Source organism: Pleurodeles waltl, chromosome 4_2 (genome assembly GCF_031143425.1).
Source record: "Pleurodeles waltl isolate 20211129_DDA chromosome 4_2, aPleWal1.hap1.20221129, whole genome shotgun sequence".
Lineage (NCBI taxonomy): Eukaryota > Metazoa > Chordata > Amphibia > Caudata > Salamandridae > Pleurodeles > Pleurodeles waltl.
This window is the reverse complement of record NC_090443.1, coordinates 696,096,113-696,112,275: the sequence shown is the minus strand read 5'-3', so window position 1 is coordinate 696,112,275 and position 16,163 is coordinate 696,096,113. Positions and strand designations below refer to the sequence as shown.

General features: G+C 41.2%; 1 protein-coding gene across 1 annotated transcript in view; it reads right to left on the bottom strand.

Moving 5' to 3' along the window:
• The window catches only part of LOC138293211 (calcium-activated chloride channel regulator 1-like), a 704,166-nt gene that overhangs the window by 21,429 nt on the left and 666,574 nt on the right, over window positions 1–16,163 (bottom strand). Inside the window, exon 12 of the mRNA XM_069232299.1 lies at window positions 3,133–3,303. Coding sequence (XP_069088400.1) covers window positions 3,133–3,303 — 171 coding nt within the window. The remainder of the gene's footprint in view (window positions 1–3,132; window positions 3,304–16,163) is intronic.

Here is a 16,163-nt window from a genome sequence, read left to right as displayed (position 1 = left end):
TGCCCATCACTATCACTAGTTCATGGGCTGACCTTTCAAAAATCCTTTCTTTTTGTTGGTAAATGCTTTACGTTTGTCCCTCCTTAGGGCAGTTTTGTTACTGCCTTGGCCATCGCCCATGTTACATGGCTAATTGCATTTTTGCCGATATGTTTGACTGCGAGCAAACTTCTTTTTCCTTTTGTGTCTCTTCACACTGATGCTCATGGTGGCCAATAGGCTCGCTTATGTTAAACTGTGATGTCTTTGGTGTGTGTTGTACTTATTTCTCTTTTATTCCCTTTTTTGTCTTACCACAGCCTCGGTTTTAAGGTCACGGGCTGACCATCCTGTGTTTTTGGAATATTTCATTCTGAGCACCTCATGTTTTTTTTTTTTTATTACGGGGGTACTACGGTACTGCTTAGAAACGGCGCACAAACCAAAATCCTCCCAGGCTATCAGGAGCGAAGGGGCTGAGCTGGCCCCTGGTTTCAATCGCTTTCAGAAACACCTCAGAAGGGGAAAAGAGCTTTAACAAAAACAATCTGCATCTGTCCTTCCAGTGAAGTTTCTGCTGTTTGTCAGTAGCCCGTAAATATCGCCTTTTGAGTGAGCTTGTTACATTAGTTGCTAGTTCTGCTCTGTCTAGTTGATGTCACTCCCAGCAGGCACATTAACCTTCTGCGCTACCTTATAATTAGTTCAAGCTTCCACTAGAGAAAAGTATGTTCTCTCTCCAGAAATACCATTAATCACCAGAGTTATTTTAACATTTGAAGATGGAACGCAGTCTGTGATCTGCCTACAGTACGTCCTTTGCAGCAGCCATATTAACCCTCTGCACTGCCTTATAATAATTCCAAGCTTCATCTCTTGCTTACAGTGCTGCATTTAGTATGACCAAAAGAGACACTTGGGAAAGTCATAACAAAGCCAAAACGAAAGCGCAACACAAACAATGGAAAATTTGCTTCTTTGCAATTTCAAATTAGCCTACTTTGGTATTCAGTACTCGTAAAAGTATATGCAGCAGTTATTAGCGTGCGGTGTAGAGTGACAGCTGAACCTAGGAAAAACTTACTGTTCGTTTATGATAACAAAGGAATTGTGGGTCTTGAAAGCGAAAAACATAAAGCTTATGGTTTTGCTATCAAGGAAAAATAAATCAGCGTTCTGTGTAGAGTAAAAGCTGGATCTAAAAAAGGCACACTTATTATGTTCGCAGTTCTTAATTTGAGCCGGTGTGTTCTGATGCAGGGCACAAACAAGTTTTGTTAAAATGCCATCAGTTATTTTTCGGCCTCACTTTTTTCCTGTGGGCAAAATAAAGAATAATTTATTAGAAATGCGAACTCTAACATGTGAAAATGTCCTTCCACTCAAAACTATAAAGAAGTTGCCAGGCTGGAAGTTTAAACAGCAGGATGTTATCATGTTGTAGAAAACTTTTCTGAACACAACAACATGAATCACTCTTTCCTGGTAAACACTGTGAAATACAGCAAATTAATGTAAAAAAGACAGCTGGCGTTTAACGTGAAAAACAAAAACACAGAGCAGAAACATTAGCATGTGTTCATGAAAGGGCAGCATCACCCAGATGAAAGAGTGTAAATGACTGGCCGCCTGGCTTGCTCTGTAGACAGCAGCGATGTTATCAGATGCTATAAAACTTTGTGGAGTGAATCACGCCCAAACAGTGTAAATTGCAGCCAAACACCATATGGGACACACCAGTAAAACAACACTTAAACATAAATATTAAAAGACACAACTGTATTAATACGCAGGTATTAACTTTTAAAAAATATTTATTTTCCGTGTGGCCAATGTGTTCAGTGGTTCGACTATAGTTTTTAAGTGGAAATCGTGTATTTTGTAAGCTCATATTTGCTTTCAGTACTCACAAAGTTAGTGTGCTTTAATTGAGCTTTGCCCAATTAAACGCTGCTAAATAGCAACATTTTCATTCTTTGCTGCAGACAGAGGAAGAAAGTACATGCAAGTGCTTTAGTTTTATGCAGAGCCACTGGAAATATATGGCAGGAAAAGATGAAATTATGGGGTAGGGTTGACCAATTTATGTGGCAAGAAAAGTCTGGTTACGAAATTACAATGCCAGTAGCTCTGACTCAAGAAAATGTGAGACCTATTGCTTTGCAAATGTTTGTTCTATCTGCAGCACAGTTTATTTTGCACTTAGTTTGAAAGGGAACCCTGGTCCCTGCAGCACCACAGGCTGACTGACACTTGCACATCTGTTTGGACAAATCTGTTTCTATGCTGTGGCGCTGCATTTGCAAATGCCAAGACTCAAACAGTAGCAGTGGAGACCAAAAACAGCCTTGACAAAAATATTCAAAAAAGCCCCATCGGCAGCGGATTGAAGCCAGAGAGCGGTATGGGATCTTTCATGGTTGGCTCTCTGCAGCCTTCCATCTCAGAAAGTAGCCCATAGCCTGCAGCACACCAGGAATATACCAGAGAAGGTGAATGCCCAGCCCTGGAGGAGCCAAGGAAGCACAATCAGGTATTCATGAAGAAGTTCTATGGCCCAAACAGCATAAATACATCACTCAGACTTGCATGACTCTGCCTTGTGATGCCTAGGGTAAAAAGTGGGATCTGCCTTAGAAGATTGACATGTTACCTCAAGTTGGGCTAGGCAGGAAAGTTGCAGGTCTCCATTATGTCATTGATATAGTGCAGTGGACTAACACTCCGACTCTGTTTGCACTGTAGGCTGTTTAAAGGTGCGCTCTGGTATTGTATCATTTTTAGAGTGGCGTACATTCAAATTTGCTTTTGTGCTGTCCAAATGTGCCTGGCTGCTGATCCTCTCAAAGAGCAAGAGCCAGGCCAAATCCTAAGGATAATTTTTTTAAAACTTCCTACTTCATCTGCATGACAGATTGGAAATGTTTTCTTTGGGCTGCAAAATGTGGGTGGGAGTCGCAGGGACACAACAAAAGATGGCACTTGCTCCTACTTCGGATCTTTATCTTCCAGTTGAAAGCCAACTTTATTTAGCCATGAGCGGGGCTCAGTCTAAAAATAAAGAAAATGAATGCCCTATGATGGGGTAATTTGCCTCATCATTTCACCACTTGTCCCAAACGTCTTCCATTTTAGTGCAATGTTGGTTCTTACCATTTTCCACATATCCAGGTATATACAAAGAATGACTTCTTTGCATTCGAAGTCCAAGTTTGGTGATCTTATCCTTCCCCTGAACACGCACTTTTAAGCTGTATCTGCCACTCCCATTGAAATTTGTGAAATACTTTGAGTAGATGCCATCATTCTTAGCAATATCAGCACCTATTGGAAAAAAACATTATCATGATTCAAGGTAGATTAGGGAACAAATCACTTCTGGCTTAACGCTCTGCAGATAATAGGTATGAAACTTGACATGGCAATTCAAACTTCCATCCTTCCGAAGTTCATAACTTGAGTAACAAAAAAAATTGGGTGATAGACCTGTAAATTAAAGTACTTAGAAATGGTAGAATTGGTATGCAAAAAAGCGAATCATTATTGTCATGCGCATACTGGTTTACACATATTTTACATTTACTTAAAGCTTTTAGCAATTTGCAATGGCTATATGAAAATCATACCTAATTTTCAAATCATAGTCAGCTCCTGACATCACTACCGACTTGTAATAAGGAAATTAATACTTACTGTATTAAGTTAGACAGTGGAATGGGAGCTACCTTTGCAAAATGAAATTGATTTCCTCTGATAGTTTGTTTGCAAGTATCCCCTTTGTATTTCACACTGCCACACGGACCATCTCTAGCACCACTGGTGCCAGAGAACGAGTACTCAAGTTGATAGGGTGGGGTGAGTTATGGAAAGCTGAGGATCTCCCTGTAGGACAGCCTACAGTAATAGCAAACAGTATAAACATTCATTACTTCGTGTGAAGAAGATTTTACAGTGGACCTTGAAGTTTTGAGCCTCAAAAAGGTTGTTGCTTTTGCCCTTGTTTTCAAGCCTGGCTTGAAAATTTTAATTTTCTGGGAAAAACAATGTAATTAAGAAAATACTTATTACAGAAAGTGGAGATTTGGGTCAGCCACCTTCTGCCATTGTTTGCTGGAGGTGTCATTCACATTTTGGATCAACCCACATAACTGCATACATAGAATGAGGCACCTAACCTGCCCCCTTCAGCCACTGATTTGTCGAAAGTGTCATTCACAGTTTGGCGAATAGTCATTTGATAATTGGTTTGTCAGCCATCTTGAGTGTCAGCATTTCGCCTATTTAAGTATGTGTCCACATTTGGAAAAGTGAGCACTGAGTGTCAAAGTATATTCACTCTCCCTATCTGCCTTCTTTGGAGCTGATGCATGCGACTAATGAGGCCATACACTCTGCCAGTGCCCTCACACAGAGGGGGTAACCAATCGACACAGTTGTGGTATCCAGGGTACACAGTCGCTTCATATAGAGGGTGACAGGAGCAATTCCGTAGACCAATTGAGTACAAAGAACCACTGTGAGTTATGCCCTTAGACTGGAATTCCATGTTTGAGAGGTTGTTGGGTTTATATAAAGTACATGGAGGTCTGCGTTTGTGTTTACAGTGTTGGAGTGTAAACATTACTAATAAAAATGTGTCACTAAAACATCATGTAAAATAACGCTTATTAAAAGGCCTAACTGAAAAACAAGTGTTTTGGGAAATGTGATCACTCTGGTGTCAGCCACAATGAAGTTTGACATGAAATTAAATAATGACTAATGGAAATGTATTTTGTTTGAACATAACTAAATATACTGACCAGATGATTGTTAACATGTACTAAAAGATTTATGGTTTAAATTTATTATGAAATGTTTTATTCTTCATGCTTAGCACTAGTTTAAAGGCCTCAAGTTTTAGTAATTTTCCAGAGGGATGATGTTTAAAAGAATATTAACTCTGCAAAATAATGTTGCTTCAAACATCCTGTGTGACTTGCACAGTGGAAATGTCTGTCTAGATTTCACTGCTAGTGTCACACACTTAATTGAGATAAAACTGTTATTTTAACAATGAGCTTGAGTGCTTATGTTTTTCATGTAACATGTGTTGTTTTGTTCCAGTTTTATTTACGGCAGGAAGCTCATGTAATGTTTTCACGTAGTTTTAAATGTCATTTTTGTAGGGAAGCTGATGTCAGGAGAGGAGTGAAAGCATAATCCAATCAAGGCTGCAGAAAATGTGAATAGATACATATTATGCGCAGATGATGTTCATTGGCTGCAAACGAAACCACCCCATAGTCATGTCCAATCGAAGCTTAGTTAGTAATTTTAGGGACTTTAATATAGCAATATTATAGATGATGTAATTAGTTCTGTTCCAGTTTTATTCTGAGCTAGATGTGTTTCTGTCTTTGCATATGACTGTTACAGTTCAGATATATTAGGTCCAGCTATATTGAACTGTTTCCCTCTAAAGTCCTGATGCTGTTCTCTGAAGACCTGATGTTCCTGAGCTCTGCTGATGAAGTTTCTACTGATTGCTCATCCATTTAGGAGAGGTATAACCAATGTGCCTTTGTGTTTTTCTTTGCAGGTTTTCTCCTTAGAGAATCCAACCGCTTATTTTGGTTAGTGTCATAGGTACGTTTTATTAATTAATTTTCGTCTTATTTTTTTCTTTTTTGCATGAAGCCCACACATGCTTTTCTAATTAGAGTGCTGGTTAGAGATGCGTGATCTAATGTTTAAATTCAACTGTTTATTAATTGATATTGTTTGTTTCAACTGCACAAACTAAATGTATGCTGTTTCTCTGTTTTACTTGATTCTGTTGCTATTCTGCATTGTTCTTTTGGAATGTTTAATGTTAAATTTCTTAATTAGATTGAGATTCTTCAAGCGTTTTGGACAGTCTGTGATGTTTCTGTATTTTTATCATTCGTTCTTGCACATGATTTGTTTGATCTTAGCATTGTTAATATAAAGGGCAATAAATGTTTAAACTAAACTAAACTGGTGTGGTGATTCATGGCCACATAGGTGATGGTGTGTTTAAATTACTGACTCCAATTGATTCTATTGGTTATTTGATGTTATATTTGATTATTGGTTCATATTGTCTGAGTCAAAGGGGCCAAGGCGATCTCTGAAGGTAATAGATTACTTGCCCTATACGTATCACCTTATCATAATAATATAAAAGAAAATAAGGTCTGACACCCACAAAACTTGGTTGCAGCAGAGGCTGGTTATGTCTAAATAGGGGGTATCATCTGATGGTTTTGTCTCAATAGGAGGGAAGCATCCTAGTTTTGATGGTTCTATTTCAACATGAGAGAATTTAGAGATTTGGTTTTGCCAGGGTTTGTTGAAATTTAGCTTTTTGTAAATTTGGTTTTGCCAGTGCTTGTTGAGGTGAAATTTGATTTTGCCAATGCTTGTTTAGATGGAATAAGGTATGTTCCCAGTGATTGTTTGAGTTTTGAGTAGGGTTTGCGCTTGCAATGCTTTGGCAAATTTCAGGTGAATTTTGATGTGTGAGAGAAATAGGGTGTTTGCGTATTTCAATGTAGTTGATTAGGGAGTGCTCGTACTCTAAAGAGTGAGAGTAGGGAAGTCGTTGTACTTCAAGTGATTGTGGAGCTTTGTGCTAAAAATTGTCCACATGGTTGTTGATGTACGGACCCTGCGTAGTTTAAGACTCCAGAGTATTGTATAATTGTAAGAGACACTTGGTTGTTGTTGTAACTTGTTTGCTCTTTTAGGTCAATCGGGCATGGCTGACAAATAGTATTTCTAGTATGTGTGTTAAAGTAATGTTAGTTTGACAGATATTGGTGATTTCTGAGAGCTCAAGGAGGATATGGTATTAGTCAAGGGTGAAATTTGCAGGTCGAATTATACTTGCGCATGGGAGAAAGCTGAAGTCGAACGAGTAGCTATCAGAGCTAATAGCCGCAGTCAAACATTCTGTGGAGCTTCCAAAGTGATTGAGCCCCTACCTGTAGTAGGTTTGTTGATTTTTTCCTTAGTGCTCACAATAGTTCACATTTAGTTTCCATGTCAATCAAGTTTGGAAGACGAGCCGCGAGGCTTTGTCAGCTGCTGTATGTGAGCGTGACATCATTGGGTCCACGCTGGGATTGGTCGGTTGGTGAAAAGCAGCCTTGAACGGATTGGTGGACAAATGTAATCAGCTATTGGTCAAGAGTAGCAAGCGAAAAAGATTTTGGGATTGAATTACTTCCTGTTTTGAATTAAATTTGTGGTTTTGAGTCAATTCAAAGGTGAACATTCAAAATTTAGAAGCGTTAAAGAGTGCATTAAGAAGAGATGCTTTAATTCCAGTCAGACTAGAAGAAATTGTCCCGCCAGAAGGTACACCCGCATATGTTGTAATTGAAGAAAAAGGTCCTTCAGCATGTATTTGGTTAAAGCAATGGTGCAAAATCGCAGAGAACGAAGGGGGCTTAGGGTTTTCTGCTCTTGGAAGTTGTAATTTGAGAATTTGAGAAGAGTACATTATAAATTTAAACCCCTTCCAAGACCAGCACAATTTGAAGCTTTAGCTATTTGGGAGTTAGTGGCCAGACAACAAGAGAAATTAAAATTTGAAAGATGAATGAGAAAAGCTGAGAAAACATTGCTAGAAGCAAGATGGAACAATTATTAGAAATGTTTGAGAACAGAAACTTTGCAGAGTTTTGGAATGTATGCTGCAGTTACGCAAGAGAAAGAGGAATGTGTTAGACCAAATACAAAGAAAAAATAAGGAACTTGAAGAAATTGAGTAGAAGTCAGATGAAGCTCAGAAGTTGCTGACTTATGAGAGTGACTCAGATGATGATGAATTTATGACACAGTTATTGAGAAATCATCTACCACCATATGCAGCACCAGAAGCAGGTTGAAGTACTAGTATTAGCCCAAGTGCACCACCTCCAGTTGTGGTAACACAGAGCCAGGCACAGGTCACAACTAATATTCCAGCTATTAAAGTTACTCAGCCTTCTGTAATTCAGACTGCAGCACCACCTATAGTTTATTCTACAGTTCCTATTGTAAGTTCTGCACCGAGCATGACAGTACCAGCGGTGCTACCATCACAGATACCACAGATTTACCAGAAACCAATGATGGTTCAGGTTGAGTCTACACCTAATTCAATGACTCCTGTGCAAATTGTTAGTCAAGCCCAGAAAATGCCAAGGTATACTCCTCTTGGAGTGTGACTTTTATAATCAATATTAACATGAAATTCTTGCAAATAATGTATAATGAAGCTGCATAGAAATGCATTAATGTGGTACTAGTGCACACGTTTGAAATGTGCCCACTGGGAGTGGTCACCACTGTATACGATGATTAATGGAACTAATGAGTTAATAATGTACTAATGTATGATTCTGTATTAGCATTAAGAGCTATGTGTTAAGGTTTTGCTATAGTAATCACTAGGCCTTAGTTAGCAAGGGTCTGGGCCTAGCTGCCTGGTCTCATATTAAGTGTGTTTTTCTAACGTGCAATGTGCTGTCTTCCTGAAGGACACGAAGCTGTACTTTTCCAGAAGCTAGAGATGTGCGTAACCGAAGTAAATTCTATCTCATGAGACCCGACTTGCTCAAGGAGACATTCTTGCTGAATGCAACAGTGTAATTCGCAACAGGTGCAAGGTCGCCTGTGCTAGGAGAGGACAATGGAACTACTGACTGTAGCGACAAGTGTAACTTTTCTTACCTGACATTCTACCCGTTGAAGACATCAATCACAGGAGCCAATAAACTGCGTGAGAACTGTCTTAGGTGAAAATTCTAGTAAGGTGTGTGATGGATCATTGGACAGAGATAACGATGCACTAAATATTGCCCAATTGGAAATTAGGGACTTGTCCTACATGTTTCAATATAACAACGTGACACTAGGAAAAATCAGCCATTAGAGGGACACTCTATCTGTTACGCTGATATTCTGCCTTAAGACTTTGCTGTTTGATACTTTAAACCATTCTCACTTTCCTGCCTCGCCCGATACTTACTTCTCCTCCTTATGAGGGAAGAGCCTTTTGCCATACCTTTCTGAGACTTTGATGCTTATCCTGGCTGATGGCGAAACGACTGATGTCCTGAGGACGAAGACTGACTCTGTATGCCGCCCCATTCGAATGGGTAACTATCTGTTGATGAAATTGTAATTGTCTGTTTGCCTTTTCTTTCTAGGTACCAACTGCTATTTTGATAGAGGCCATAGCTAGATGTTTTCCAAATTTGTGTTGCTAAATTGTTTTGCATGAAGCCCAACATGCTGATGCTAATTCAAGGTTAGTTAAGGAGTTCACTAAAGCCGGATGCAAATAGACAAATAACTGAATTCTTGCTTTGTTGAATAACGTGGTCATGTTACTCTGCTAAAGTTGTTTCATGTTGACGTCGTGCTTTGTTCTAATGTTCAATATCTTTGCGTTGATAAAATCTTATTCAAGTTGCCATATTGTAGTATTGTTGATGTGTTTACAGGTATTGAGACTAATAAACTTGCTAGTACAGTGTAACAAATAGGGAATAAATATCTTAAATCTTACTAGATTTGTGTGGTTATTCATGGCTGAAGGGTCATGGTGTGTTTTGATTCTTATTATTGTTATTAATTAGTTTGATTGATTTGTTGTTATGAATATTGATGAGGCTATTGATCTATTGATTGAGATGCCAAATAGATATCTCATCCTAAGGAGTCCCCAATCAGGGTCAAAAGGTTAATTGGCCTAAAACGAGTCCCTGAGTAAGTTAAATTATTAAAGGTGGGATGCATTATCAGTTCTGGTAGCAGAGGACGGTTCAGGCCCTTTGGGGCCCTAGGACGAGGGACCATTGTTTGAAAAATTGTTTTTCGAATATTGCAAATTGGAGAGATGATGCGCCCCTAAGTCCCAAATGACATTCCCGGAACCTCAGAGCTTGCCGAAATGAGTTGGGTATGTTCTCGGCGTTCTAGTGATAGGGTGAGTGATGTAGGGTTTGCGATTGCACAGCTTATGCATATCGCAGGTGAATTGTGAAGGGTGTGAGAATTTTAAGCCAGGTAATGTTTTAGTAGGTGTGGGCGTACTTCGCAGTATGAGAGTAGGAAAGTTGGCAAACTTCATGTGAGTGTGGCGCTTTGTGCTAAAAAGTTGTCCACGTGGTTGTTGGTGATGTACGGACCCTGCGTGGTCTAAGACTCCGGAGTATATTGATAAGTGTATGAGACACTTGGTTTATGTTGTAATTTGTGCGATTTAATAGGTCAATCGGGCCTGGTTGACGAGTAGAGTTTGAGTCAATTTGAGTGAATGAAAACTTCGATGGAGATTTGGTAAGTTCTAAAGTGCACTAGGACAAGCCATTGACAAGTCGAGAGTAGAATTTGCGGGTCAAATTTTGCTTGCAAGTGCGGGATCTGAGAAGGAGAGAGTAGTGGCTGAGGCTTAAAGTGAAATCTCTATAAAGTTCTGATGCAATTGTGTTACCCTTCCTGTAGTAAACTGGCAAATTTGAGTTTTTGTTAGTGCTCGCAATATATTGCATTAGTTTGTGTGAATAGAGAGTGAGGAGGACAAGCCGCAAGACTTTGTCAGCCGCAGTGTGTGTGAGTGTGACGTCATTGGAGCCGCGCTGGGATAGGTCAGTTAGTGAGAAGGGTCGCGCACGGATTGGCAGCCGTCCGTGAGAGGCAATTGGGTGAGAAGGTGAGCGAAGAGCTTTCTGGGAATTAAAGCCACTTCCTGATTCGATTACAACAAAATAAGAGACATACATTTTTTTAAGTTTTTCAAGGCTTTAAGGAGTGCTTTGAGGGGAGATGTGTACATTACAGCAAGTGTGGGGGAGCACACACCGCCAGAGGATACGCCAGTTTATACCATAATGGAGGAGAGGGGGGCTGCGCCATGTCTTTGGCTAAAGCAGTGGTGCAAATTAACAGAGAATGATGGGTGCTTAGCTTTTCCGGGAGCACGGATCGTTCAATATAATGATTTTAGAGAATTTGTGGAAGGCGTTAAATGAGCAAAAGCCACCACTGAGGCAAGCACAGTTTGAGGCGCTAGCAATTTGGGAACTGATGGCCATACGACAAAGGCAACAAAAGTTTGAGAGGAGGATGAGGAAAGCAGAAGAGACACTAGCGGAGGCTAGGTGGGATAGTGAGCACAGGATGTGGAGAAGGGAAATAATAGACGGAGTTAAAATGTTTCCAGCAATAACTCAAGAAAGTGAAGCGCAGGGGGGGTAAAGCCACCTGTCAGATGGATAAGGGCTCTAGAAAAGCAAAAGAAACTAAGAAGTCCTGGGCAGATGCAGATGATTCAGATGATGATGAGTTCCTTAATCAGTTGTTACATGATCGACCACCACCGTATGCTTTAGATGATAAGAGACCAAGTACTAGTGTAGGTCCTGTAAATTCGACGCAGAACCAGGGAACAACAAACCAGGTGCAGGTAAACACTGTTGTGACACCAGCTCCAATACAGAATAGTGTCAGTGTGTCTACTGCTCCAGAGACGCAGACACAGTTGCAGCCACCGCCAGTTCAGAGGCTCTACCCTGTAGTCCCAACATTAGAGACAACTATGAGCTTGATGGTGCCGCCCAGCATATACGAGATCAAAGTTAGTACAGATTGATCTATCCGAAAAGGGGGTAGTATAGGGTGATTGGCGCTCTATATCCCACAATTAGATCCGAATCTCAAAATCTCAAGCTGCTATATAAGAACTATACCCCCGCAACAGCCCAACACGATAACCACAGTTATCCAATATATTAAATCATAGCAGCCTTAATTAATCTTCTAAGACACTAATATACACCATAAATTGTTGGTATTGTGCGTAAAAATCCTCTTCCAAGAAGTTCCGTTAGCACTTTCAAACTTTAATATTGCATTACGTAAATTCCAATTCCATCAACAGTCTTTCATAATGTTCCACTTCACATTATAAGATCATCCATAAACCTTTCCAGTTTTCCATTAGTTCAAGTCTTTCATTAATGATCAATTAGTCACGCCATCCATTAAGCCAAGCCAACACGTGTTTCGTCATGGGAGTGCCCATTGACTTCCTCAGGACTTCCTAACTGGCATATTACATAAAGTAAATGTTATAATTTATACATAATAGCTACATTGACTTTCCAAACTCCCTTGCGTGAATACTTCAATCGCATGCTCTTCATGTGGAAACCAGAATTCAAACAACATAATAAAATCCAATTTCCCAAATTGAAAGTACAGATTGAGCCAACTCCACTTTTACTGCCTCAGGCACAGCAACAGCTGTTGCCGAATTGCACTTCGGTCACAGGACCGCAGTCAGTCACAGCACCCGTAATGAATCAGAATATGGGAGTTAATGTCCGGAGGGTTTGGGAAGCAGGCAGATGCCAGATGCCATATCCCTACCTATTACAATTTGTCCGCCAGTACAGTTATATGCACAGGCAAAGCCCAGTGTATGTGATCAGGGAGTAATGACCCAAGAGATGACAAGAGGAGGGTTCGTAGGGAGCTCTCAAGGGATGACTCCGGTGGAACAAACAGTAGAGAGATCTAGGTCCCTGTTAGACTTCAGCCCGATTGGGATTCCTCCAGATACCATGAGACAATCAGGGTTGGGACTCCTGACGCCGCAGATCCCAAGTGCGAATGTGACGCAAACACCAATGAGGCAGGCTGGGAATATCTCGTTGCAAGGTTTAACTGCTAAATGAATGGTTAGACAAGTTAAATTCACCACAGACTACCCCTGTGACAGCAGAGCGGTCGGAAAGAGAAGAGTACTTGAATTTTGTGAGGTTGGGCATGGAAGAAGCTAATCTAGTTGAAGGAAGCATGGGGGTGAACAGACTAGAATCATATACTGAAGAGGAATTGAGGTATTTGTGCCTCAAGATAACTAAGGAAGTGAGCAAGGTGCACCAGTGGCTAGCTAAGCTGGTAGACAAATACAACATAGATCTAGACAGCACAAAACATCTGAAGAGGAGTTACAGTTTAGACTTCAAGCCTAAAGATTTTGATCACATGAGATCTACTGGGATGAAGGCACACCTTAAAGAAATACTACAGAGTGCACAAGTTTTGGGAGCATTAGAGAAGTGGGAAGGCAGATGGGCAAAGAAAAGAGATAAAAGGAAAAGTGACTGCTAGAAGCAGCAGCAGGCGAAATCAGTGCCTGAGACTGGTACAATAAATTTTTTACCCATGAGAGATAGCTCGAGGAGTTCTTGTCCATGTACCATGGTTTAGAGGTGACATTCTGTCATTCACTAATGACTTTCCCAGGCTGAGAGAGAAGCTGATAGAATGGTATCAGCCGACAGACAGGTTTGTGAAGCTTGCAAAGTGTCTTTGGGAAGACTTGAACATGCTTTTTGAGATTATAGTTCCAGCTGATTTGTGGCTCGAGTGCAAGAGGAGTGTGGACTGGCCGACAGCAGAACCGGCCAGGGACAGAGTCACAGGAGCACCGTCTCCTGAGGTGATGAGGTCTCACTATAAGGTGATTGAGTTTTTGAAGCAGAAAGTTTTGCCGCAAAATATTGATCGGCAAAAGATTGATCGAACGACGCAGGAGGCCAAGGACTCAATACATGCTTATTATGAGAGGTTGTTGAAGGCGTTCAAACATTACAGTGATACAGAGGTTATAGAGCCGAAGGACATGAATCACCTAGTATTCAGGTTTGTTGAAGGACTGAGACCTGAGATTAGTCAGATGATTAAGAATCATTTGATCTGTTGGCAAGCGAAGCCGATTGATGAGGTGTTGCAGTATGCAAAATACTGTAGTTATGAAATTGAGGTGAAGCAGAGAAAGTTAAAAGAGAAAGTGATGGTGATGCCAATTAAGGCAGCACAAGCAGGGATGCAGGGAAATGGCAGATGATGATGCAACAGCCGCAAAGAAACAGAATGTTTCAGGCACAGGTGAGAGGCAGAGGTCGAGGAGGTTTTGTGAACCGTGGCCCAGATTTGAATACTGTAGTAGTTCAAAATGATGTGCAGGGGATGAAGAAGATGTTACCATGTCATGCTTGCGGGGGCGTTGGAAACTGGAAGCGGGAATGTCCGATGATGGTGCAGGAGGGTGTTGTTCAACAAAGCAATTATGTCAATGCATTTCAAATTGTTAAAGGACCGAGAATGAACCCATGCAACAAGTGCAGATGCCACGTGTACAGCCAGTGCAAATGCAGCAAGTGCAACAGCAGATTCCTGTGGTACCTAGTCAGCAAATGCAGTTGCCCTTAGCACCAATGGGACAGCAACAGGTGATGCTTCCTCAACAGGTCACAGGTCAATGGAATGAGTCAAAATAATGCAGTAAAACAATTCCCATTGCGTGGTGAGAATGGAATAAATGATGAATGGTTGGATGAGAGCTCAGATAGCGAGGAGTGCAGGCTTGCAGCATCCCTAGAAGTAGATCAGAGGGGACCTTACGTGCAAGGGAAAGTGATGGGTCACAAAGTCTCATTCTTGGTTGACACAGGAGCTACACGCTCCACAGTCAGAAGTGCAGAGGTTCTGAAGTTGCCTCTTTCGGGGTGTACAATAAAGGTAGGAGGAGTGGCAAACCAGCTCCTGTCGAACCCGATTGCAGATCTGGTTCAGGTTGAGATTGGTACCTTCCAGGGATTGCACAGATTTGTAGTCTGTGGTTCAAGTCCCGTATCCCTACTGGGAAGAGACTTAGGGCCAGATGTAGCAAGCAGTTTTGCCCATTCTGTGTCTATGGGAAAATCTGTTCGTACATATGGCCCTTACTGTGCAAGACGAGGTGTTCAATCACCTGTTCTAATGAAGGGATTGAGGTGCAGACAAACAGTGATGATGAAGGGGATGACGGACAGATCTCAGAGCCAGAGACGGAGACCACAGATGAGGAGTACCCCTTGATAAGCTTCTTCCCGATGTTTACAGTGACTGATCTGCCAGCAGATTTGCAGAGGACAGTCAAGGAGAAAGTGTGGGATTTGACAGGAAAAGAAGTGGGTCTAATAAAAGGGGTAGATCCAGTCAAAGTCAGTGTGAAGCCTAATGCTGTGTTTCCCCAAGTACCGCAATACCATATGGCGCAAGATGTCCTCATGCAGGTGACGCAAATAATTGCAGACTTTGTAAAGCAAGGGGTCCTGAAGGAAGTGATGAGCAGTCCATGTAATTCACCAATAATGGGACTAAGAAAGCTGTGTGGGAAAGTTTGAATTGTCCAAGACTTTAGGAAAATCAATGACATAGTGGTGAAATGTTGCCCGGTAGTGCCAAATCCAGCTGGTATAATGTTCTAGGTTCCATGTGATGCAGAATGGTTCACAGTTGTAGATTTGTCCCAAGCATTCTTTTCTGTGCCTTTTCATGAGGACAGTCAATTTCTCTTCAGTTTCAAATTTTTGGACAAGGTTTACAGTTGGTATCGAATTCCTCAAGGGTTTTCGGAATCACCTTCTATCTTCAATGAGATATTAAAGAAAGATTTGGAGTCATTGGAAATGCCTTTTAATTCGACTCTAGTGCAGTACATTGATGATTTGTTAATTGCATCTAAAACAAGAGATGACTGCAAGTATGATACTATTGCCTTACTGAAGCACTTGGGAAAGAGTGGGCATAAAGTATCTCCAAAGAAGCTGCAATGTTGTCAGAAAGAGGTGAAATACTTAGGTCATCTAATTGAGAAAGGGTCGAGGAAAATATCAAAGGAAAGAGTGACGGCCATATTGCAGATGAATCCTCCAATGACACGGAGAGACGTTAGGATGTTTCTGGGAATGGTGGGCTACTGTTGTCAGTAGATACCGCATTTCTCATTTATCTCCAAGCCATTGGTGAGACTGACTGTTAAGGAGATTAAAGATGGGTCAGATGGCTTAACTTTGTCTGAGAAAGAAATGAAGGCATTCATTGAGCTGAGGGAGTGTATGTGCAGGGCTCCAGCTTTAGGTATGCCTGATTACACAAAGGGGGTCATTACAACCCTGGTGGACGGTGTTAAAGCGGCGGTAAGACCGCCAACAGGCTGGCGGTCTTTTTTTTAGTATTATGACCATGGCAGTTACCGCCATGGTCATCCGCAGCTTCACCGTTCTGCCCGCCATGGTGGAGACGACCGCTGGGCGGGAGACCTGGGTCTCCAGCCAGGCGGCCGCCACAAT